The 25,228-nt window shown below is 44.3% G+C and overlaps 1 protein-coding gene across 1 annotated transcript in view; it reads right to left on the reverse strand.

Moving 5' to 3' along the window:
- The window catches only part of Sgpp2 (sphingosine-1-phosphate phosphatase 2), a 113,580-nt gene that overhangs the window by 42,418 nt on the left and 45,934 nt on the right, over positions 1 to 25,228 (reverse strand). The window contains exon 2 of the mRNA XM_055616966.1: positions 15,046 to 15,204. Coding sequence (XP_055472941.1) covers positions 15,046 to 15,204 — 159 coding nt within the window. The remainder of the gene's footprint in view (positions 1 to 15,045; positions 15,205 to 25,228) is intronic.

Here is a 25,228-nt window from a genome sequence, read left to right on the forward strand (position 1 = left end):
TTTAGCATTCCTCCATACGGTGAGCTCTTTCCCGTTCCAGGCCTTTCTTGTGCTAGATTCTCTCCCCTCTCGATGTTCACATAGCTGGGTGCTTCTCATCTATCAAGGCCTAAGTTTAAAAACCTCCTGTAAAATGCTTTCTAAAGTGGGGGAGGGGGCCATGACCGTGTCCTGAACATGACTCAAAATATCTTCCATTGCTTTGAGACTTGTCTCTGTCTGTCTTACCTACATGTGGTCCCAGGAGAACAGGAGAAAGCCTGATTTTTTTTCCCCGTGTGGCTAACTCCACCAGGTATAATGTTCAGCATAGAGTGGGCCCTTGTGCAATGTTTAGGAGATGAATAAATTTAGTAAGTTGTGGCTTTTCAACAGTTTGGCAGAGAGTGAATGCTTTCTAGAACACAGTAACACCTCTGGTTTAAATTTTTTATAGTATTTCAGAAATATATTAAATTACTCTAGGCTGATTATTTGTCTTTGAAAGGCTGGAGACAATCTATGTTTCAGATTTGAGGTGTTTTCAAATTTCATAATATCACACACACACACGTACACACACACACACCATGCTTTTGTGCTAACAGATGCCTTGGAGATGGGATCCAAATGTTTCATATGCATCTTACATGCATAGACTAAAAGAGATCTTATACAAATTTTATTTTAGGCAGGAGCTTGCTATGTAGTCCACACTGGCCTCTTAAATTGTCTTTGTAGAAATAACCTTTATTTATTTTTCCCAGCGCTTAACTGAGCTCCTTGCCAGGTGCCAGGTTCAAATGAGGGTCATGAGCCACCTGTCAGGATGCAGAGGCAGGGGTCAGTGGAATTTGCAGAGATAATGCTTCTGCTGGGCCTGGGGCAGCAGGCAGGAGATGGGGAGAGGATAGAAGGCAGAGAACACCAGTAAAGAATCATTGAGCAGAATATCCATACATGAGGATTAGGGATCAGGAAGCTTTGGTGATTTGGGGGTAACATGGGTGGCTCTGTGTTTTCACAAACACAGCAGACAGATTTGGGAATAGCTAAAGGATTTGAGGTAGGTTGAAGTTCAACTGCAAAGCACCTCAGAGGTTATCTTAAAGTGCGGGGGGGGGGTTTGAAAGGTGTCTGATCGCTCATAGATTGCATTTGAAACAGATCCTGTGAGGGAGATGGACTTCAAGGACAAAAGATCATCTGGAGGGAGCCCTTGGTGGGAATGGGAGAGGATCAGTGGTAAAAGACTAGTCTAGCAGGCATCAAATCTTGCATCTGATTCCTAGCAAGTAAGTACAATAGGGAAGAATAAAAATGATCCCGGCCTGAGCTGAAGGAGTGTTTCTTGGAACTCCCTGCAATAGAATATTGCTACTGTACAGTACAGAATAAATCTTCGTTAGATGAACAAATGCACAGCCCTGGTTCCGTAGAAAATCGCATGCTAGACACTGTTTCGGAAAACAACAGCAGGACACCTGAGAGCATCTGGACAGAGGCTAGGAGGATGGCTCAGGGGTAGGTAAAGGCAGCTCGCTGCCACTCCCGAGGACCTCAGTTCTATCCCTAGGCTGCACATGTGAGGGGGTCCACATACACACATGTGCACATGTCCAAATAAATAAATGCTTAAAAAGACACAGTGGGCAGGAACATGGCAAGCTGCTGGGTTTGTGCCGCGGCTCCTTCTGTTTCACCTCCCTGTGCTCCCAACGGTCAGATTCTAGGTCTTTGTCCTTTACGACCTGCTGAACACACGAAGGAATGAGAACGAACACGTCATTCATGTATCGCCATACACACACGTCACTATATCTACTTAAAACTGCGGAACATCAGGGCTGGTGAGATGACTCAGGGAGAGGCTAGAGCAGCGGTTGTCTGCCTTCCTCCTGCTGTCACCCTTTAATCGAGCTTCTCATGTTGTGCTGACCCTCAACCAGAAAAATATTTTTGTTGCTACTTCATAACTGTAATTTTGGTGCTGTTATGAATCATAATGTAAATATGCGTGTTTTCCCGATGGTCTTAGGCGACCTCTGTGAAAGGGTCATTCAACCCCCAAAGGGGTCGCGACCCACAGGTTGAGAACTACTGGGTTAGAGGCACTTGCAAAAGGATCTGAGGACCTGAGTTCAATCCCGGAATCCCACAAGGTGGCAGAAGAGGACCAACTCCACAAAGTTGTCCTTTGACTTCCATACACACACACACACACACACACACACACACACACACACACACGGACACACGGACACACACATACACATACATGCACATACACATGCATACACTCACATAGACACATCTATATAAATGAATGAATACACTCACATGACCTCAATTTAGCTCTCTGTGTATATACACATGTCCAATTGATATTGCACGTATGCACATCCACATGCAAACATGTCTAGGAGAGGACTGAGTTAATGCCCAGGGCAGAACTTTTGCCACTGCAAAATAAATAGACAAATAAATAAGCCATCTGTATAGTACACCATATAGTTATTTGATGCAGTTGACCAAAAGTTCAGGTGTATGAAGAGAATTTAAATTTTTATATATTTTTAAGCAACATACATAGAACTTCTCAAAACTAATATTGCTCATGAGCTAGTAAGAGCAAAAAAGCCGGGTGAAAGCCTGTTTGGATGCCAGAGGAGAAGGAGGTACCCAGCAGCTCCAGTTACGGCTGGAAAAGGCAGCCCTGAAGCGTATGAAGAGGAAAGACAGGGAGCCACTGGCTATTTCGAGTGGAAGGAGTTTTTACCGTTACGTTTGATGACAGCTCTACCGAAAGCTTCTGAGTTTGCCATGGTGAAATGAGAAAGCCGCTCTGATGTGGGCTATGATCTCACGGTTTCTACTTTACTTTCCCGTCTAGCGGAGTAACTTCCAGCCTAAAGGCGTGGAGACTGGGTTATTTGTGTACAAGTCTGATGGAGGAAGACTGCAGATTCTTGGCTGAAGGACCATCCGCAGTGCCAAGGACCATGGCTGCGTAATGGGAACAAGACACAGTTACTCTGGCCTTAATGATTCTTGATGGTGAAAACTAGGCTGAAAGGAGCCTTGCGGAGGAGTTTAGCTATGTGTTAGCATCGACAAACACGAACAAATTAGGATTTAGGTGGGTGATGACGTCATACGGAAGGATTCCTTAGGAGAGAGGGGTCTACTACAGTGATGACCACGAGGCTTGGCACATCGCTCTACACCTGTGGTACTTGCATTTGGCAGGCTGAGCCAGGCAGACCCCGAGTTTAAGACTAGCCTGGGCTACAGAGTGAACTCTTTTTTTTTTTTTTTTAAGTTGTTTTGCTGTGTTTAATCATTAAAAACAAAAATTTTTGGTGTGAGTACTTCAAGGTAAACTCTGGAAAACAGCCTTGTACTCAGGTGGAGCTGAAGCTTCCAGCTTATTTCTGCCAAAGAGATGTGGTTTTGTTTGTTTGTGTTTGTGTTTTGCTTTTCAGGCTCAGTGTAGGATGAGGATGGCAGGAGAGGGCTGGCTTGGGGATGAGCTCTGGGTGTCCGTGTTGCAGCCTCAGTCCCTTCTCTGTAAGTGTTAATGTGGAGAAATCAGAGTTAGTGTGCTTAAGAAGACATCCGAGAGAGCATGTTCCGATGGAATTACCAAAATGTTACCCTTGTAAAGACGACCCGACTGCCTCTCGGCTCCAATAGTCTTTTTCCTCCAGGCATGCTATACAGGCTCTTCTCATCCTGTCTGGTGAGACAGAAATGCTACACCACCGATTTCTAATTTGCTTACTGCCATCTGTTTCCAAAGTGGAGGTGAAGACCCTGTGCTCTAAATGGCTCATCTTAAAGGGCCAGCGCAATCCTGCAATTCTTTCAGACTTGATGGAAGTGGGTAGGAACGAGGTGTCGCTGGGGATAACCAATGTTATCACCGTAACCCACGGTTCTGAGGCCCTTTCACCCTCAAAAGTACAGAAAGATACTGCATTATCTTGCTCGCTTGCTCTATGTGGGAGTCTACAGGATTTGGACAATGTCCTATGAGATGCGTTCAAAGATGACTCTCTGCTGGTTTTCTCATTTGTGTCAACATTTACCACTGTAGTTGTCGGCGGTACAGCGCAGTGACAGACCCATGCCCCACATGTGCAACGCCCTGAGTTCAATCCCAGCATCGGTTATAATAGGAACATATCAACTGCAGATTGTAAAGGATGGCAGATAGCCAAATGACCACAAAGGAGTATGTATGACTGTCTAGGGTTTAATTTGGGTGCTAGTCACCTCAGCTTTTCAGAAACTTTCGTTCACAAAACTTTTGTTCCACTTGCCGTTCACATTTTCTGAATCAGCAGAGTCTAATGCATGCATGGCTCTTTATGTTTTAATTCTAAGGGAAACGCCCTAAAGAGCCCATGAGTATGTTTGCCTGTCTTTCACATAAAAATTCCCTAGACGCGTTCCTCATAAATGCATAAACACTCAGCATTAACATCCACAAGAGAGTGAGATGGCAGGTCAGTGCCGCCTTCAACACATCATTTTAGGTTACTGACGTTTTGCTTTTGAAGACAGGTACCTGGTTCTCTGTAACTTCTTCCTTGGCAGGGTTTGCTTGCTTTAACCGTCTCGGTGTCGAAGTCACAGCCTTCTGATTGCCCTCTAAAATAGAGAGTCAGACTTTCCTTGTGGCTTGGTAGGAATTTGCAGAGAGCATAAAAATCCAGCTTCAACACACATTCTGAACTCTTTCCTCATCCTAGCTCTAGGTTTAAATTTCTGAATTCAGTCTCTAGAATGGTAAAGGCCTCAAGGGACAAACGGGCGAGCCATCTCTTCGGCCCCTCAAGCTCTCTTTCTTACACAACACCCATCTGAGATGCCCTCACACAGTCACCAGGCATGCTGTAGGGGTGCCATCGATTGTGGAGTTCATATTAAATTCAGGGTGTAACATTCTTCGTTGCCTGGAACTTTTCTCAGAGCCTAGTAAAAGAAATAACCTGTCCCGGTTTTATTCTGTTGCCATGCTAAACCACTGTAATTTCATCTCACAGTGGAAGGAAGTCAGGGCAGGGACAGAAACCATAGAGGAATGTTGCTTGCAGGATCACCCTTCCGGTCATGCTTGGCTAGCATTTTATACAGCCCAGGATCCGTGTGAGGAATGGGTTTGCCCACAGTAAGCTGGGCCCTCCTGTTTCAATAATAGACATTGTCTATAAGACAATGCATATTAAAGCTGAGCAGGGCATCATCTCTCACCTTGTACTCAGACTTTGTTCACACAGGGTGAGTACAAAAGGAAGCAAGCTTACTGCTGCTTCCAACCTACTAATTCCAAGTTAGAGGTTTCTGGAAATCCTTCAGCATGCTGCTCTCCATTTGCTGGAGTCCAGCTGGTATTCACCTGAAGAGCACTTTCAAACTGAACACAACACTGTCTCCCCGATTCTGATTTCAATGCCTGGGAATGTTGGGAGAAACTTAATGTAAAAAGGAACAACAACAACAACAAAAAAGCAACATCATTTTTTCAGTTAAATCTGAACGGACCCAGGGCAAACAATGAATTTCTATGCTCACACTCTCCTCCAATACCCCTTAAGAGCAAGACTTGTGATCTTGCTCTTTGCCCACATCACCTTTGTACATAAAACATCCCTGAGTGTGGCCTCGCCAAATTGCTGTCCTTTTGCTTATACTTATTCATGAGAACAAATGTCTTCTAAGGACTCAGATCTAGGCTAGGGATCACCGTACCCCTAAACGTCCCTCAATACAAAGGCATGTGATAGACCCAGGGCAAGTATTTTTTTTTTATTTATTCTTTGCCCTGTATGTATGTGTGCACCTGTGTATGTATCTGCGCATAGGTGCATGTACTTGGCATATGCTCAATGTGGGCACATGTGTGCCTGTCGAGGCTGGGAGACGACGTTGGTTGTTTTCTTCCATCACTCTCCACCTTCTGTATTGAGGCGGGGTCTCTCACTTGATCCCAGAGCTTGCTCATTTGCTAGTCTAACTAGCCAGCTCATTCCAGGGATGCCCTGACTCTGTCTCCGGAAGCTGAGGTTGCAGGAGGGATGCCATGCCCGCCTTGCTCTGTGTGGGTTCTGGGGATTCAAACTTTAGTTCTTACACAGCGAGTACATTGTCCACAGAGCCATCTCCCTAAGGCCCAGGGCATTTTTTATTTTAAAGAGTAGATGCGTGGTTGAAGCCAGGACTCAGAAATAAAGAGATTTGACTATTCTCAAAGATGCACAGTCACCAGTCTTTTCACAATAATAAAATTATCAGAGAGCAAAGAGCTCTGGGGGCATTCTGCTGGACTGCACGCTTTTATAGTCAGTCAAGCCGAGGCCTACCTACAAATACTGTTATTACTACAATTAATTACAAAGTGGAAACAGTTACCAGCCCATTCTGGCCTGGCTCCATATCCATGAGGACCTCTCATCTTGCTTTAAATGTGTAACACATGACACACAGGGCAAGCAACTGTCACCTGGGTTAGAAGCCAAGTCCCCTAATTCTGAAGGGGTCACAACACATCCTTTGACTCCATTTTTCAATATGGGAAGTATTGATGAATCTTCTCCAATCTCATTGCTACTTCTGACTTTTTTTAATCATGAACTGGAAGTTGCTTTTGATTATATATAAAATCACTTATCACCAAGCAGCCCACAAACAGACAGATGTAGATAACCCTCAGTCAACAAACATGGTAGGATTTATAGAGCTTTTATTTTTTTTTCAGTATGTTCTCCTTTCCTCCCTCTTTCCTTTCTTTCTCCTCAGTACTAGATACTGAATCTAGGCCCTAAATTACTCTAGGCATGTGCGCTCTCACTGAGTTACTTGTGCAGTCCTCAGTGCTTTCATAATGTGGCTCATGCCATACAGAATGAAAAGAAAAATTAATTGAGCATCTTTAAGTACACAGACCCACCAAAGTATGTTTACTATAGCCAAAGGAGAAAGCCAACTACAGGACACAGAGGCTTTAAAATTCTGGAGCCAGTTAGTTCTGGTGTCAAATCTCAGTTCCCTCCTTGTGGCTCCAGAAGCTTTTAGGTATAGGAGAAAAACGCCGACCCTCTACCTTGTGGCATTTCTTGAGTCCACACCCTGTCCAGCACCAGTCAGGGCTCCAGAGAGATGGATCTCACTGCAGGAAGGGCTCTTCTTGTCTTGGACACTAGCATATAGTCCGGTTGAAGAGGGTCCCACCAGGCCACATACCTTCAATGTGTCTGACGCTGACACATTTTGCAATGTTATTTATTCACAAGCTGTTAGTCAAGCCCTGTCTCTGCCTCATGGAGAATGGATTACAAACACATGAGCTGGATTCAGCCCAAGCTGTGGCTGGGGCTTTGGGCATCAAGAGGGAAAACAAGAGATTGGAAGTCTATGACACCTGCAGCTAGGGTCAGGAAGGCTCTGTTTCCTGAGGGTTAAAGACCCACAGAGAACTCAATACCTCTGGCAATGTGTACAGTTATAAAGGACAGCAGAGCAAAAAGATCTGGCTAGTGTCTGGGAGCATATACACCTGAAGGTACCCTGTAGAAGGGTGCCCTTACTAAAGTGGGTGTTCTCTGCCATTTCCCAGGGCACAGAAGGCCTCTGGGGAAGCCCCATTCTACACAGTAAAAGGAGAATGGAAATCAGAGAGAACAGCCATTTGGTTCACAGGGCTGGGCTGGCTTGGCTTCCAGAAAACTCCAGAGGCCAATAGGAAGTAGAACCTCTCAGCTACGAGTGGAAGCTTGCTCCTCATCTCATGCTACAGTAACACCAATGCGGTACTTAAGCACTCTCATCTCTCATTGTGGCTAGACAGACAGGCCAGGAATTCAGGAAGATAAAGGTACCCAGAGGCTAGATGCTTGGCAGTTGGCCTACCTTTGGGAGAAAATGCCCAGTCCCCCACAGATCAAAGCCCCACCTCCTTGAAAGGACAAAGGGCCTGCTCTTTGCCTCTGGCAGTCTTTTCCGCTTGGTTGCTTTGCAAATTAGAAGAAGGAGGTGGAAGCTGGACCTAAGATTAGCAGGCAGCCTTCCCTCTACCGGCCTCCAGCTCAGAAACCACAGAACCTAAGCTCTTCACTTTCAGTATCCTGCAGAAACCAGGATGCTCCAGCCTTCCAATGGGAGGGGGGGTGTTTAAAAATATCTGGGACATGCAGTCAGCAGGTGGGGGTGAGGATGAGGTATCACAGGAAACCACAGCAGAAAGAACTGAAAGGAGCATTGTCCTGTGGCTGCAAAACACACGGGATGCCTGCGATGCTGCCTGGAACCTCTGTAACCAAAATGGTAAAGAGATTTTTGAGTGACTGAAGTAGCCATCTGAAGTGAAAGACTGAGACAGAGAGAAACTAAGGCGGTGGATTTGGGAGCTGAGACCTGGTTATCCTACCTACATACCTAAATAAGACCTGTACACTACCTACGGTTAGTGACTGCGTCTCCTTGGGCAGGGCCATCTCTTCATGTGTCAGTTTTCTTTGTAAAATGGGGCTCTGAGTGTATACAGTACTTGGCATAGAGTAGGTGCTCTAACACATCCACTCAAAAATATAGCTTTATAAAGAAAATGTTGAAAATGTAAAACTGGGGTTTATTTGTTTATTTATTTATTTTGTTTGCTCCTTTTATTTTGTTTTGTTGGGACATGTCTCAAGTAGCTGGCTGGCTTTGAACCCTGATTCTCCTGCCTCCACTTTCCAGTGCTAGGATTACAGGAATGCAACACCAAGCCCAGCTAAGCTTCTCATTTGTTTAGTTTTTGTTTGCCCTAAGAGAGGGTTAATAAATTTTTTTTTTTTTAACTTCAAAATAAAAACAACTTTCCCTTGCCCATTGACTAAGTTTCTTCTTTTTGTTTTACAGATAAGTGGGATAGATTCTGGGGGAAAGCCAGTCCTGACTGGTACCTTTATAAAGATGCTGAAGGGTGTATGAGCCTGTAGGTGATGGGGATGAAGGCAGATGGAGCCATGATCAAAGAACAGCAGATTCCTAACTTGTTGCCATGTCAGCATATGCTTTAGTTTGGGGTCTGAATAAATATGACTTGGCAACAGCTATTTATTTTATAGTCTTCTTTTTTTGCGACAGGGTCTTTCTTACTCTATAACCCAGGCTGGCCCCAAACTCATGACAATCCTCTTGCCGTGGCCTCCTGAGTGCAAGGATTACAGAGGTGAACCATCACGTTCTTTATTTTTCTTGATGGAGCATCAGTAAACAAAATGAAGAGTGAAACAAAAGGAAGAGCTGGAAGACCCTGCATCAGAATGTCGCCAGGCCCAATACAGATCTAGCCTAACTCCATCCTTAAAGACAGTCTCCCTCCAGGACTCCATGTTTCAACCAATTTTATACTTACCTGAGCTTCAAGGCAATTGCCCACCCACAGGTAAGTTCAGTGAAACATCAGAAGTTATGGTTGAGCGAGTTGGGCAAAGATCTCTGTCATCCCAGTCTTAGGAGCCGTAGGATAATAGTTACGGGTGAGAGTGAGGAAGGAGAAGGTGGGCACGTTTTCATTTCATTGTCATCATTCAGTTGTTCATTCATTCTCATATTCATAGTCTCCCTTCCTCTCCCCCGCCTCTGCTACCCCTCCCCTCCCTTTCACCCCTTTCTTTCCCCTCTCTCTCTCCAGAGCCGCATTCAGTCTTCCTGTTTCATTCTCTGAGCACCTGGATGGCAGGTTTATACTATTGTGCTGGTTACTCTGTGTCGACTTGACACAGCTGGAGTTGTCTGGAAAGGGGGAACCTCCACTGAGAAAATACCACCATCCGTGTGGCTCTGTAGGCCAGTCTATGGGAGCATTTTCTTGATTAGTGATTGATGTGGGAGGCTCCAGCCCACTGGGGGCAGTGCCACCTCTGGGCAGGTCCTGTGTGCTGTATGAAAGCAGGCTGACGGAGCCATGAGGAGCAAGCCAGTAATCACTGTTCCTCCATGGCCTCTACATCAGTTCCTCCTCCAGGTTCCTGCTTTGAGTTCCTGCCCTAGCTTCTCTTGATACAGCCTGTAACCTATAAACCAAATAAACCCTTTCCTGTTGCTTTTGGTCATGGTCTTTTTCACAGCAATAGAAATCAAAGTAGGACAACCATCATGCCTGGCTTCTAGTCAGCATGTTCATTTATTTTTTATCATTTGGGGATGCCAGATTTTATGTAGAAGAATAAACAAACATACACACATGCTGCACACACACACACACACACACACACACACACACACACACACACATCATGACAATAGAAGTGAAACCCTTTAAGGGAATTAAAGGGACTAATGGCAGAAGGAAAGAACGGGGAGGGCAGGGCACATGGGGGGAGCATGATCAAAGTACATTATGTACTTATATGAAAATGTCTCTGTGAAACCCAACACTGTGTACTGTGAATATATGCCAATAACAGAAGGGAATGGGAGGAATCACTTTCAGATAATGTGATAATTACAGAGAGGCAGATGTATTTATCTACCACATGAGTCAGTTTGAAGGCTTTTTGTTTTCCATGGTTAACCTACACTAAACCCAATACTTTTCTCTATTATGTGTCAAGACCAAACCAATATACTGAGTCAAACGAGCCCATCAAGACATTTACTTAATATTTAACTAAGGCTAAATTACACATTCTACTTCAGAGGGACAGGGCAGAATCCTGGACGCCTGGTTCTATTGCATTCCGTGCAAGTTATAGGGGGTTTCAATCTGGCCATTGTTGGCTCTGCTTAAAGACTCATTAATCTCAAGTGAGAAGCAATTTAACAAGCCCGGCAATCTTTTGAAGTGACTGGTGGGAGCAGTTTAAACAGAGGATTAGGAGATAATCACATTTCGAGTCATCTTTTGGCTCTATAAAGTTGACCCCAGGCCAGGGGGTGTGAGGAGAAGGCTCTCCTCCACACCTCGCTAAGCAGGTGACAAACTCCTTTGTGAGACAAGCAGGTGGCAGTCGAAAAGGCCGATCTCTTTAGATATGTCATCAACCCTGTAGTGATGTATCGGGCTGCTTTGTAAAAAGACTCCCTACAGCAGTAAGACCCTCACAGGCTCACAGGTATGACACAGACATGAGCCAGTAGCTGCTCTGCGCTACTGGCATCAGCTAGCTGGATGGGTAACCAAACAGGGAAAGGAAAGCCATAATTTAACCCGAGTGCTCCATCTTAAAGTTCATTTGTTGAGAAAGTACATGGTCCCAAGGGCTCACCAGAAGAAAGATTGTGCTTTTCTGGTTTTCCTTATCACCAAGCTGTGGCATCTACAAGAGAAAAAAATGAAGAGCACACTTGCCAATTCACTGGCTTTGCCGAAACTGCTCCTTCTATTGTATTGTGTACAAGCAGCAGGCAAACCATCAATCATTTAACGTGAGATTTGGCTGGCATTCATTTCAAGAGAACTGTTTGGTATCGAGGGGATTCACAACGCAAGACAGAAATCAGTGGGGACAGCATAGCACTTGGCAAAAGTGTCACTTCTTCAATGTCATTCCGCCCAGCTTTTGCTCTTTTAATTCTTCTTCCTGTGCACCACAGAGGTGCCACTTTTAAGTGTCACATACATAGCGCATATGTGATCATGTGATAAGCCTCCAGTTGTGTCCTTTCAGCTTAAATCAGTGGGGACTGCAGGCTAGAATTACTAAGTGCCAGAATCGAAACAGGGTTTCGATTCTGGATTTCATCACACTGATCTCTTTTGTTCCAGAGCCCGGCCCATGGCACTGGTACTCCAGTCAGTCATTTCTCCCAACCCCTACCCACAGTTGTTTGTACCAAGATCAGCCAGTCTAAAGGAATGGCCAGAGATGGACAGATTTGTGTGACTGACCTGAACTATACAATGAGCTGCATCTGATTGTCTTGAAAAGTGGAATTAAGACAGAAATATTGCCAGGTGAAAGCAGGAGGGAAGAGGAGACAGTCACAGCTGTGTTGTACCTGATAACCAAACCATTCCCTACCCTCAGTCCTTTGAGGCTGTGGCTCCTGGTGAGCTGAGAACACATCCCGCTGCCTCTGAGTGAGTTTGAGCAGGCCTGTGTTGCTGGAACCAGAACACACTGCCTGCGTTACATCAGCCAGGTGCTCCTTTCGGGACTGTGAGCCTCTGTCCCAACTGCCAGGCAGTGATGGAGGTGGGAGCAGACCTTCTTCTCCCCTCACAGAGACATGCCTTGCTTCTGTTCTGGGAGATAGTCAAAACCCATGAGAAGAAGTGGGGCCTGCTTGGAAACTGCCAGAATCAGCAAAGCGCTTGCAACATAATCAGAAAAACTGAAATGGCTTAACTATAATAACACGTACCTTAAAATAATACATATATATTAAAGAAGTGGGAATACATTTTTTATAATAAATGTTTAAAATTGTACTATAGAGGGATGGGGGTGGGCAGGCAAGGAAAACCACAGGCAGATTGTAGCTGAGCCAGAAGTTATACAGCAAGTACCAGGTTTCCCAAAAGCTGCTTCCCTGATGAGCAAGCTATTTTAGGAACAGAAAAACTGCAGGCCAGAGCATTAAGTGCCAAAAGATAGACATCTCAAACCCAAAGGCTGAAAAGGAGCCAAGAGATCAGAGGGTAAAACAGTGGGGAGGGGGTGTCTAACCTAAAGGGAAAGGGGCCAGCAAGATGGCTCAGCAAAAAAACGTACCTGGCAAAAATGGCTGATGCATTGTGCTCAATCACCTGAACCCACATGGTGGAAGAAGAGACCTCTGACCTCTACACACATGTTATAGAACCTCCAACACGTACAGACGTGAAAAAAAATACAGACATAAAATTTAAAGTAGGTGAATGAAACAAAGGGAACAACCAGAAAAAAAGTCATGCGCATGTTTTCTCACTTAATGCCAGGGTTCAAACCCAGGGTCTTGTCAGACAAGCACTCGTACCACTGAGCAGCCAGTTGTAGGGACACACACCTTTAATTTTGGCACTAGTAAGGCAGAAGGAAGCAGACCTCTATGAGTTCGAGGCCAACCTGATCTACACAGCAAGTTCCAGGCCAGCCAAGACTACATGCTGAGACCCTGTCTCAAAAACAGACAGACAAAAACTTTCATCCTTGTAACCCTGACATATGTCTTTAACCCCAGTAAAGAACAGCAGGGACCAGCTTTTGGAAAACGTGGTACTTGCTGTTTGACTTCTGGTTCAGCTATAATTTGTCTTTGTGATTTTCCTTGCCCAACCCACTCCCAGTAGTCAAATTTTAAGAATTTATTATCAAAAAATATAGTCCCACTTCTCTAACATATATGCATTAGGTGATAACATATATGTATCACACTCTTTAATCAGTGCGTTCTGTTAAGGCTAGCCTGAGCTCTAGTCTTTTTTTATAAATATAATCCACCAATTTTGATTCTTGTCGATGTACCCATCTTTTCCTTGTATATCTTACCAACAAATGCCTTTGCTGGGGGTGGGGGGGTTCATTGCATCAAAATGTGAGGCAAGAGCTAAGACAATCCCACTGTAGATGTCGGCTCATCTCCCTACCAAGCAGAGCTGCGTCTCCCTTCGGAGATTCTAATCAGACGACCAATCATGAACTCTCTTGTCCCTGAATCTAACATGCTTTTGAGCCCAGAGATTTAAAATACTTACATGGAATAGAAACGGAAGACAATGATTTGACTGATACTTTTCAGCTCATGTAACAAAGTGCTGGTCTAAATTTTCTGGGATAAAATACCATTTTGTCAAGAAAGGTTAAAAAAAAAACTGTCTAACTCAAATTGGGAATGTAGCTCATTTAATATGGTGCTTGCTTGGCAGGCCCGAGGCCCTGAGTCCAACCCACAATCCTGTGTGAATTAAACCACGACTGGAGGTACATTCCTATAATCCCAGCACTTGGGAGGTGGACAGGAAGGTCAGAAGTTCAAGGTCGGCGTTGGGAACATAGTGAGTTTGAGGCAAGCCTAGGATACACGGCAGCCTGTCCGAAGAAAAATATGCAAGGTACTGACTATCACATGGAAAGGTATGTACGTAGCTCCACACATGCACGCAGGCATGTGCCCGCCACACGTGCTGACGTGCACACGTGCAAGAAGTTGCACACACACATACTGAGAAGAGTAGAGAATGTTTGGGGAGGACAACCTCTATCTTCCACACACGTGCACCCACTCACTGTGAGCATGTGTGGACCCACACACCACACACACACACACACACACACACACACACGTGTCCATGGGAAAGAAAACAGAACCCAAAACAACAACAAGCAAGGATAAGAGATAGGGTGCTGAGGAGAAGGCAGGAAGGGGCTCATACTATACACGTGGACTTGTCACGGCTGTCTCCTACGTTACTCCCTAGAGCAGTGCTTCTCGACCTTCCAAACACTGTGACCCTTTAATACAGTTCCTCACGTGTGGTGACCCCCAACCATAACATTATTTTCACTGCTACTTCATAACTGCAATTTTACTACTGCAATAAATCATAATGTAAACACATGTTATGCAGGATAGCAGGCATCTGATCCCTGTGAAAGGGTGGTTTGACCCTCGAAGGAGTCATGACCCATGGCTTGAGAACTGCTGCCCTTTAGCTAAGGCGCTCGGCCTCAGGTGTCTCGGTCTCTCGAATGTATGAAGAGGTATTCCTCTCCCACTGCTTGGGATTTCTGGTCTACAGTTTACAGTTAGATCTTGATCAAATTTTACCAAAACAGTCTCTTGGAAGGTTTTATGCCACACCCCACAGGATTCCTACAAAGCTCCTTTGTTCCCTGCTCACCAGTCTTCTAGTCTTGTTTACTTACAAAAGGGGGGAAAAAGATCAAAGTACATGAAGTCACGAGTTGGTATGTTTTTTTTTTTTCCAAACACAATGCACTTATATTTTAATGCTTTATCTAAAATTGACTAGCCAGCAAATTCTCCTGTAAGTGATCTGAAGAAAGAAAGACTACCTGTGCAGGACACTTGAATACCAAAGCAGGTAGTCACCTTCCTCGCGATAAATCGTAAAAATGACAAAATACTTACAACCCATATCATGACCAATCTCCTGGACAAGTAAGGATCGATATTCCAGTGGGTGAAGGGGAGAAACGTGATGTAGAACACTTCCTGACCCAAAGCGGCTGAGAACCGGAACAGGTAGTAGTAGAAATAGTTCTTCACAACATGCTTCTCTACATAATCCTGAAAGACAAAGGCCAGGAGTTAATGAATTCATTCAATTCAACGTGTCTGGAAAAAACTTGCCTAAATCTCACCACTAGGGCGCTGCCTCCACCTGTCTCATTTAGACCAGCCTGTATCATTGCTGATACAGACAGGCCCAGCCTGTCTACAGAAGCAGAGGAGACACTACTGTGTGTTTGTCTGTTGCTGCTGTTGTCAGATTAAATATGCCACACCGAAGGCAGAAGTACCAGGAGAAGCTCCTCTCTCTTCCTTTTCTCTTGCAGTATGTTGGCCTCCTCGTAAACCAACAGAGAGAGAACAAAGAGGGGCTAGAAGTAGAGGTGGCAAGCACAGGGCAGTGAGAAGAGGCGAACAACCAGAAAGGCACCCTCACCCCAGACTGCTACTTCCCTGTTCCTGGCTTGCCCCATGTAAGGGGCCTGATGGCCCAGGTGCTGGGTCAGCATTTCAGGGCCCTGGTTTAGGAGACAAAGATTAGCGTGCCCCGGTACAGAAAGGAGTGGGAGTGCTGAACAGGGGCCTGCAGGGTAGCAGATATTTGACCCCTGTGAAATGGTTGTTGGCCCCTCCCCCTATTCATTTTAAGAACAGCTCTTAAAATGTTTCTGTACTTGTCCCTGAGTGTGACTTTTCTTTGTCCTTGGCATGTGACTTCTGTACTGTGATTTTCTTTTTTTTTTTTTTTTCATTCCCTTTCCAGTTAGGACTTTCTCTGTCATTAAAACAAAAGCCAAATGCCTTTTAGTTGCGTATCATCTGTCACACAGCCAAATACGAATGTCTGGTAAACAAGAGTGATAAAATGGAAATTACCCCCACAGGCATTACTCCAGACTGCAAAATGTCATCGATTTTTCTCATTAGTGTATCTTATGGATTGCTTGTGTTTTCCTAGGGCATTTTGGTTTTTTGTGATCTTGGTTTTCTTATCACATCTTTCCTGTTTGACTATGAGTGCTCCGAATGCGCATTCTCCCACATCAGGGGTCGCATCATGGCACCACAGGGGAGCTGCTGGTGTTTGCTGGGAGTCCATCTTGTGCAAGGCTGCTGTCAGTGAGTGAGTGATAGGAAAGAGAGAGGAACCAGGGTGGCTGGCTGAGTGAGACAGTCAGTGCTCAGAACTTATATAGCTTCTTGACTCAGCTCTGTTCAGAATATCTGAGCAGCGTTTTGTTTTCTAAACACAAACCCAGGAGTCCTAAATGCCAAGGATATTCACCCAAGTCAGTGTGGCTGAATTTTAAGAAGGGCTGATCCAGACGGCAGAGAGGCCAATGCCCAGCAGACCTGGCAGCCAGCCCAGGTGTCCAGAGGAGGAACACAAGAAATGGCTTTTAGTCAAAACAAAGTGTGACCTTGGGGAAGTCCATTTGTCTTTCTGACCCATGCTGCCCTTGATTGTAAAGGACAAAGTAAATCGGTTCAGTTGGTTTATTTTTTTAAGCATCTACCTCTGAGCTGTGTCCTTCACCATAACTCTCCAGACCAAGCAGTGCTGATTTCAAACTGGCAATCCTTCTGCCTCACTTGACCTGAGGACTTAGGAGGTGAATGCCACTCCAACTAGCCTCAGTTGCTTTTTATTGTATGGAAACACTGCATTAAATATGTTGCCCCATAACTGTTACATAATAAAACTGCCCTAATGGGAAATTGAAAGCGAGGAAGGGGCTGGGGAACCCATCCTGTGTCACATTTCTCTTACTCCTCTAAAGGCCTCAGCAGCACCTATCCGGGCGGTTTGGCAATCAGTTTGAGAATCACTGAGTTTACTCTCTTCCTGCCTCAGATATTGGCTTCCTGTAATTAACCTTTGGCCCAAAGCATACGAGATATAGGTGTTCCAACCTGACTTTGAGGTCTCTAAGGCATCTGATGACCTCTGGAAGATTCTTGAGGCAAGGCCGTGTTACTTGTCTATTCTTTTTTTTTTTTTTTTTTTTTCTTTTTCACATTAGAGCTATAAATATGAGTCTTCTGCAAGGGTCAAGTTCAAGACAGTATACTATTACAACAGGGCTGGAAGAAGTCCATACTGAGGGGACAGCCTCCAAGTCTAAGCAGGCCACTTTTATCAGGGACCATAACAAGGACCTCATTCTCAGAGGCTGAGGGACATGAAACCCACTACACACTTCTTTTTAAATTACTTTAAGACCCAAAGGCATTTTACAGAACACGCCAATGGCACTCTATCCTTCGCAATGGTTTGTCAAAGGGGGAACGTTGTTATTTAATGTTCTTAATTGGGCTTTGCTTGTTATTCTAGAATCAGGTAACACTTCATTCCACAACAAAGAATGAAAGTTCCATAAGCCCAGCAGAACATTCTACAGCAGTGATTCTCCACCTTCCTAAATGCTGTGACCCTTTAATACAGTTCCGAACCTGGTGGTCACCTCCCAACCATAGAACTATTTTCATTGCTACTTCATAGTTGTAATCTTGCTGCTTTTATGAATCCTAATATAAATATCTGTGTTTTTCAGTTGTTTTAGGCAACCTTTGGGGAAGGGTCATTTGATCTCCCAAAGGAGTTGTGTCCCACAGGTTGAGAACTACTGTCCTATAGACAGATGGTGACTTGAAGAATGCAGAAACCAAAACCAAACATAGATCTGTCACTTTCCTTGACAAAAAGGCACTGACAAGCAGACAGAACAAAGGGAAAACAGCTACTTCTCCCTACTGTGTGTGTGTGTTTGTGTCTGTAGAGGAAACCTGGTGGTCCCTGCAGTTGACACCAACCTGGTTGAGAAATTTGACTCTTCTTTCATTATGATTCGTAAGATGACAAATAAATAAATGGCTGACCTGTGAGGGATCAGGTAAGGGTACAGAGCCAGTTGGTTAGGACCCCAGGCCAAAGGGATAAGATGCTGTGATTAAAGCCAGCCTGGATTACCACTCATTGTCTGAATAACATCACACAAATCCTATGATCTCACTGAACCTACCTCAGTTTCCCAATTAAGTGGGAATAGTAACAGAACAAGCCTCAAACAAATGTTGGGAGGATTAAAGGAGAAACCTTCTCAGTGAAAGCTAGGTGTTGCCATCATGATGATGATGATGATGATGATGATGATGATGATGATGATGATGAAATAGTGGTGGTGATGGTGAGAGGATGGTGATGATGATGGCCCAGAAGGTGATGATGATGACTGTAGTAAAAGCAGTGAGACCCTGTGCAAAGTGCTTTTCAATTCTAATGGATAACCAAATCACAATCTGTTAAAAGGCAAATCAATCTGAGGTAGGACTGAGCAGTTTAACCTGCTCCCGAGGATGACGATGCCTGTTGGTAGGCATGGGTCACACCCTGAGTAATAACGATAAAGTGTAAAGCGTTTCAACACACAAAAATAAGACTCAGGTTTAATCCTCAGCCATGGAGGATGCAACAAGGGAGACAAGAGCACAAGGCACTGTAACTAAAGCAACAGATTAAAATGTTGGGCAAAACAAAGCCTCCGGGGAAGCCTGACATACACCAAGTGCAAGAAGGGAGCCCAGGAAAGCACCTTCCCCATATAAGGTCACAAAGGAAGAGCTTATGAAATATACACTCCAATGAAATAGCAGTCTGACCAGAGGACTGACTCATTAGATGAATAAAGTAAGCTGGCTTGGGGCTTTTGGCCTTGATTTGGGAGAAGTTTACAACATTTCTGCACACACAAAAAAAAAACACCCCAAAATTAATAAAGGGGGGGTCATAGGTTTGAAGACCAATCTTGCCCTTTCAGACCAGCATAAAACAGAAAAGAAGCCTCATTTGTTGCCCTAGCAAGGGCATTTTGTGCCACCTGGCTTAGAGGAGAAGCCTCCCATGTGGGAGGGGCATCTGTCCTTAGGATCTCTATGGCACTGTTTACTTTTTATACTTCATTAAAAAAAGAAATTGTACTTTTCTCAAGGTGAAATAAAATCTCAGAGAAGAGTGTAACATTAAGATCAACACTGGGGATTCTAGATTTTGTCTTTTTTAACCCAAGCTGGCTGGGTTGCAAATCTCCTACCATTTCCAGCTATGTCTCCAGTAATAGATAATATGCCTTATCCTAGCTGGGCCTCCCACTCATTAGTTCACTCATCAGTGGTTGTTCCATTGCTCTAAGCTCATTCCACGTCATTGTCAAGGTAGGTAACTCTTGCAGTGCTTAGGGTTTTGTGAGGAGACAGATGTCAGCATATGGGATATAGCTGGTCCTGGACCAGGAAGTCAATGGAAAAATGCCTTTCTGTGAAGAGTAGTGCTTGCCAAAGAGAAGGCAACAAGGGTGAAAAGTCTCTTGTTGGTTTTGCTGATTCATGCTCTGTCTTTAGCCAGAATCTCTACTCAAAGCAAAGGCATGGGGAAGCTCAAATGTGCCTCACAGAGTCTTGGTCCTCTTACCTCTTTTCTAAGAGGCTGGATTTCATAATGTGTTCTTACATCACACAGAGAGGGAGTAATGGTGAAACAAACCCTCACCCCCAGCTATTATAAGGTACCAACTTAGCATGTAAATATGTCAGGTACAAATTATTAGTGCCCAAGATAATTTTTTTTAAGCAAGCAATAATGTCTATAGGCCATCTACATATTGTAACTGCTTTAGTGGTGGGAGGTGGACAAGAAGTATAGAGAACTATTAATTTAGAACATGGCTGTTCTGGCAAGTGATTATATCCAAAGACCTTCCAGGTCTGTGTGATTCGGCTGGAAGATAAACACGCCTTTAAACCAGGAGACAGAGGCAAGCAGATCTGACTTCAAGGTCAGCCTGGTATAGAGTAAGTTTCAAGTAAAGAAAAGCTTGTATCCAGGTGTAGTGGCACACACCTTTAATCCCAAGCAATGAAGGTAAAGTTACTTTGCTGAAGGAAGCAGCCATGTTTGAAAGTGATGTGTAATTGAGTGGCAGATTTAATGAAGAATCAGAGAAAGATTTGACAGAAAAGGAAAGGGAAGCTACTTAAGGGGTGATGCAGAGAGAGAGAAGGGAGTTTCACTGGGACAGTAATTGAAGGGTTGCAGAGAGGGAACTCAGATGAAGACCAAATGAGCCAAAGAATGAGGATGCAAGAGATTAGATTAGATTAGATTAGATTAGATTAGATTAGATTAGATTGTTGGAATTGGTTTGGGGCTAAACAAAGCAATTCCAAACCAAGAGAGGAGCCAGGCTGAATAAGTCAGTTGAGAGAGAAGTTTGAGCCAAAACAGCTGAGTTAAACTGGCCAGCTTGTGCTCAGAAAGAATTAGAAATGGTGAGCTTACTCAGCAATAAGTCTCAGAAGCTGAAAACATTCTAGGTCTAGGTTAGACTTAATGGAGTCTAGAAGCTTCTAGTACTTGGTTTAGGTTAGCAGGAGGCAGTAAGCCTCAGAGACAACAACTGAAACAGAGTAATAAAAGCTCTTTTTACAAAGAAGCGAATCTGTTTCCTTTAGCCGTTAAGTCCTAGCATAACATCAAGGCCTGCAGTGTTCTGTAGGATGACTGACACCCACGTACCAAGGGATGGTCTTCAAGCAGTAGCCTGGCTAGCGGAACTCTGGATGTGGGGCAGGCGCTGGCTCTGCTGGGAACTACAGGTCAGAGACAGACATTTACTAAAAGTCCCCCTAAACAAACCATGGCTCTGTGTGCTAGGTGATGAGTATGAATGACAGGGATGGAGTTAAACGCAGAGGCTGTGTCTAGCAGAAGACTAGACACGTGAGGAACAAAAGCATGGACAATGGAGCATGTGCTGTGGTTGTTTCCAGACAGAGGTCCAAGCTATCATGGAATTCACTATATAGCCCAGGCTGGCCTCAAACTCCTTGACCTCCTAATAGGTTATAGGTGTGTGTAACCCCATCCTGGTTGTTGGAACCTTTTTAAAGAGGCTAAGTAAGAGGCTAACTACATTTGGATGACCCATTTTTATATTTTCCTCTTATTTCTTAAATTTAATCAGGGATGACTTGGGGAAAAGTGGTAGACAGCATAGCACATTTAGAATGAGCCTGATCTCAAGCTCAAGGATCAAAAAGGTAAATAGATAAAAAATAAATGTGATGAGAAAATATCATTAACAATGACGAACTCAAAAGCCGTGAAGGTGTCATATTGATTTTGCCCTGAGGCACGCATGTCTTAGTCTGACACAAATCTATCAGCTAATATGCTTCCATTACGTTTAAGTGGTTTTTTTTTTTTTTAACTTATGGAATCAAGACCTTCTAGCCTATAAGGAAAATAGAATGGTGGTTACCAAGAAAGATGGCAAAGAAGAAGGAAGGGGCAAAGCGGAAGGAAAGAGAGGATGCAGAGGTTTCGTCTTTCTTCTATGAGTCCAGCTTGGATTACAGGTTGGGTGATCTAACTGCTGTCTTCTCTGAACTTGGGTGATTAAAATTTCAGGATGGCAGGACTCAAAAGTCAATAAAAATGGAAGGATGACTTCTTCGAACAAAAGCTGGAAAGGAAACTGCACACTAATCATTTCCTTCTGCTTTGTTGGCCTCTCTCAAGATCCTTCTGTCTAGGTCCAAGACTACCAGGGAGGGTGAAGGAGTCTGGGCATTGTGTGGCTTTTAAAAATAGTTACATCCTTTACACAACTCAACTGTGTTTTTCCCCTGGCTGATCCTTCAGATCTCAGCTCATCCTCCAAACATCTCATGTCATCTCTGTCTTGAGTTACTGTGTTGTGTAGAGGGATTTTAATCTATCAACATGGCTGCTCTGGCTGGAATACAGACTAAATCCTTAGTATACACCTTTAATCCCAAACAATGAAGGTAAGGTTAGTTGGTAGAAGGATGCAGCAAGGTTAGAGTTAGTTTGCGACCTCAGGGCAGGTCAGCAGAGGCAGTTGAAGCCAGAGAGCAGCACAGAGAGAGGAAAAGAGGAGGCAGTTTTACCAAGAGAATTTTACAGAGACAGGTTGAAGAGAGAACAAGCTAGACAGGTGAAGATAGAACGATCCAGAGAATGAGAAGAAGGTGGAAGATCAGAACAGACTGCAAATTTAGTAGGAGGCCAAGCAGAGAATTCAGAGGCTGAGAGAAACCAAACTGAATCAGTCAGGTTGGAGAGGAGTTTGAGCCAGAAAAGCTGAGTGACCCAGCCAGCCAGTGTTGAGAAAAACCTAGAAAGGGTGAGTGTATTCAGCAGAAAGTCTCAGAGGCTGAAAACATTCTAGGCCTAGATTAGATTGTACAGAGGCTAAAAGCTTCCAGGACTAGGCCTAGGTTAGCAGATGAAGGCAGTAAGCCTCCAAGAGGACAATTAAATAAGGTGAATAAAAGTTACTGTAACAGTGTTGGACATCTTGAGGAAGAAGGGTGAGCCTGGGCTACCAACTGGGGAAAATCTCAATAGCAAGACACAACGATCTATGTCTTCCATGACCTTGGGTCTGAGTCTAGGAATAGGCCTTGCAATTGGACATAATTTTGCTTCCTTATGACTTTTAAACCCCCAGGGGGCCTAAAACCCAGAGCTTTGGGTTTGCTTAAGAACAGAATATAGGGATGGGTAAGGAGAGAGGAACATCAGCATTTGCAGTGGACAATGATGTGCAGGCTTTTCAGCAGACAGAGACCTAAGTCTCTGCAAGAGCATTCGCTCTACAGACCAGAAGAGAAATGGGGGGGGGAGGGGAGCTGACACAGAGAACAGAAATAACCATTTCTAAAAGGAGAGCAAGCCAGCTGTCCTTCAGACTTCCAAAACGTCTGAGGACTATTTTTCAAAACATTCTGGATTCGCTAAAACCCAGAACACTTGTGCCAAACATTTTTTCCATTTAATTTTTAAGCTCATGTGTGTTGGGCAGGGGGGAGGGGGAGAAAGAACTTTTGCTGCAGATGTTTCTGATTTGTTTATATTAACTTATCAAAATGACATTTGGAGGATCGAGGTGATGTTCAAGGAGGAGTCATATAAACTTGGGTTCATTAGTTCTAATCTGGAAAATTTTACTACCCACAACACAATCAAACATACACACACACACACACACACATACGCACACACACAACACACACACACACACACACACACACACACACACACACACACACACACGGGGGTGGGGGAAGTTGCAGAATGGAGAAAATGAACCTGGCAGGATTGGCTGTCTCTTCTAACTTCTCCGTATGTCCCTACCTGGCCTGAATTTCCTCTAAAGAATTCTTTTTTTCAGTACCCCTGACCAAACCCAGAACTTTGCAATACTAGGTAATAGTGGTGCCCCTGAGCACTGCCCCTCCCTTTTATATCCAGATCACAGCTTCCCCTCCTTCTTTCCTCCCAGCCCCTCTTTCTCACCTTCCTTCCCACCTCCACCCACCCCTCCTTCCTTTCCTTTAGTCTTTCCTCCATCCTTTCTTTTTTTTCTATCTTCTCTCCTCCCTTCTTTCCCTCTTTGGTTTGGTTTGTCTTCTGTTTTTTGCAGTTCCCATAATACCCAGTCTGGACTCAAACCCTCCCAATCCCAGCTTCCTCCTGAGTGAGCATTACAGGTGTGTGACATGGCACCCAGTATGAACGACGTTGCCATCTTCCAAAAAATTTTCTAAAGCTTTAAAAGAAGTCACCAGAGCTTAAGATGGCTATTCAGATTTTTTCCTCAATAATGTTTCACCTGTGAAGGAGTTAAAAGCAAACATTTAAACTAATAATAACAAACCTGAGACCCAAATTAACTCAATGCCAAAGTCAAGATTTTATCTGAGCACTTCCGGCTTCTTGGGTACAGAGCTTCTAGCTGGCTATTTTCTTTATTCTGGATTATCATGGGAGAAGTGTGTGTGTCTTAGAGAAGGAGGTAGCATAGGGGCTGTTGCTCTGTGGTACATACCCCATCCCCAGCATCTTAAAACTCCCCTCCACTTCCCATGGGTCTAAAGGAACACAAGATGGTAAGACCCTGGGAAGCATTTTCCCTCTCTGATCCATCCCACCCTCCCAGGGGTGACTTGTCATTATTTGGCAGCAGACATCACGGTAGAGAGGGGATGGACCAGATTGGGAAAGGACATGATGGAAATGGGAGAGGACGCCTTGTCCACAGGGTCTGGCCTGACCCGTACCACTCCTAAGACTTTTCTATGTGGAAAACTTGTAGGATATCCCATCAGCTTCCTCCACATTTTCAAAGTGTTGTTCCCCACAGGAAGGGTGGGTCTAATGAAGCTTAAAATCACCAGTCACAAAAATAAACTCAGGAAGAGCTTTGAAATTGTGAGTACACACATAAATGAAACGCAGAAGGTGGCAGTGACTTTTCCAGTTTGTTTTTGACCCTCGGATTTCTTTGTGCCTTGTGATTTATTTTTTAACCTTATTTTTTCGATGAAAGTTTAGGCTTTTTATATTGTGTTCCCTTCCCTGGTATCTGATTACCACTTGCTATTTTCTGATTAACACATTTCACTTGAAACCATGTGAAAAATTCAAAATTAAAAGCCAAATGACCTATTGTCCCACTCCTCCTGTCTCAGCCTCGGCCTCTTTGAACATTTCAACTGTCCCCTCCCATTACAAAGATGTGAGCGGTGACAGGCATTTTCACACAACTGTGACTGCATTGGTCTTAAATGTTGCAGTCTGACTTAACATGCCCTGAGCATTTCACTAGGTCTCAGGGCATTTGTTTTGTTTTGAGACACAATTTCTGTGAGTGGCGCTGGCTGTCCTGGAACTCACTCTGTAAACCAGGTTGGCCTGGAACTCAAAGATCCACCTGGCTCTGCCTCCTGAGTGCTGGAATGTATTTTACATCCTGGCCTTGTCTCTATTTTTCTGTGTTGCCCTTTCTCTTTCACTCTTGTATTGGAGGAGGCAAAGGCTGCCAGGGGTACCTAACAAGTCCCCTGACTCATTAGTGGTTACACGGGCATGATTTTTTTTTTTCACCTAAGACACTTCCTCCTAGGGTTCCTTGCCCATTTCTGCTGGAGCACATGGAAGCACCAAGTTTTCTATTCTATCTACCCTCATACTCTCTCACAACCACACTGACAGTGT

The sequence above is a fragment of the Psammomys obesus genome, unplaced genomic scaffold (assembly GCF_907164565.1).
Source record: "Psammomys obesus unplaced genomic scaffold, mPsaObe1.curated_primary_1811, whole genome shotgun sequence".
Lineage (NCBI taxonomy): Eukaryota > Metazoa > Chordata > Mammalia > Rodentia > Muridae > Psammomys > Psammomys obesus.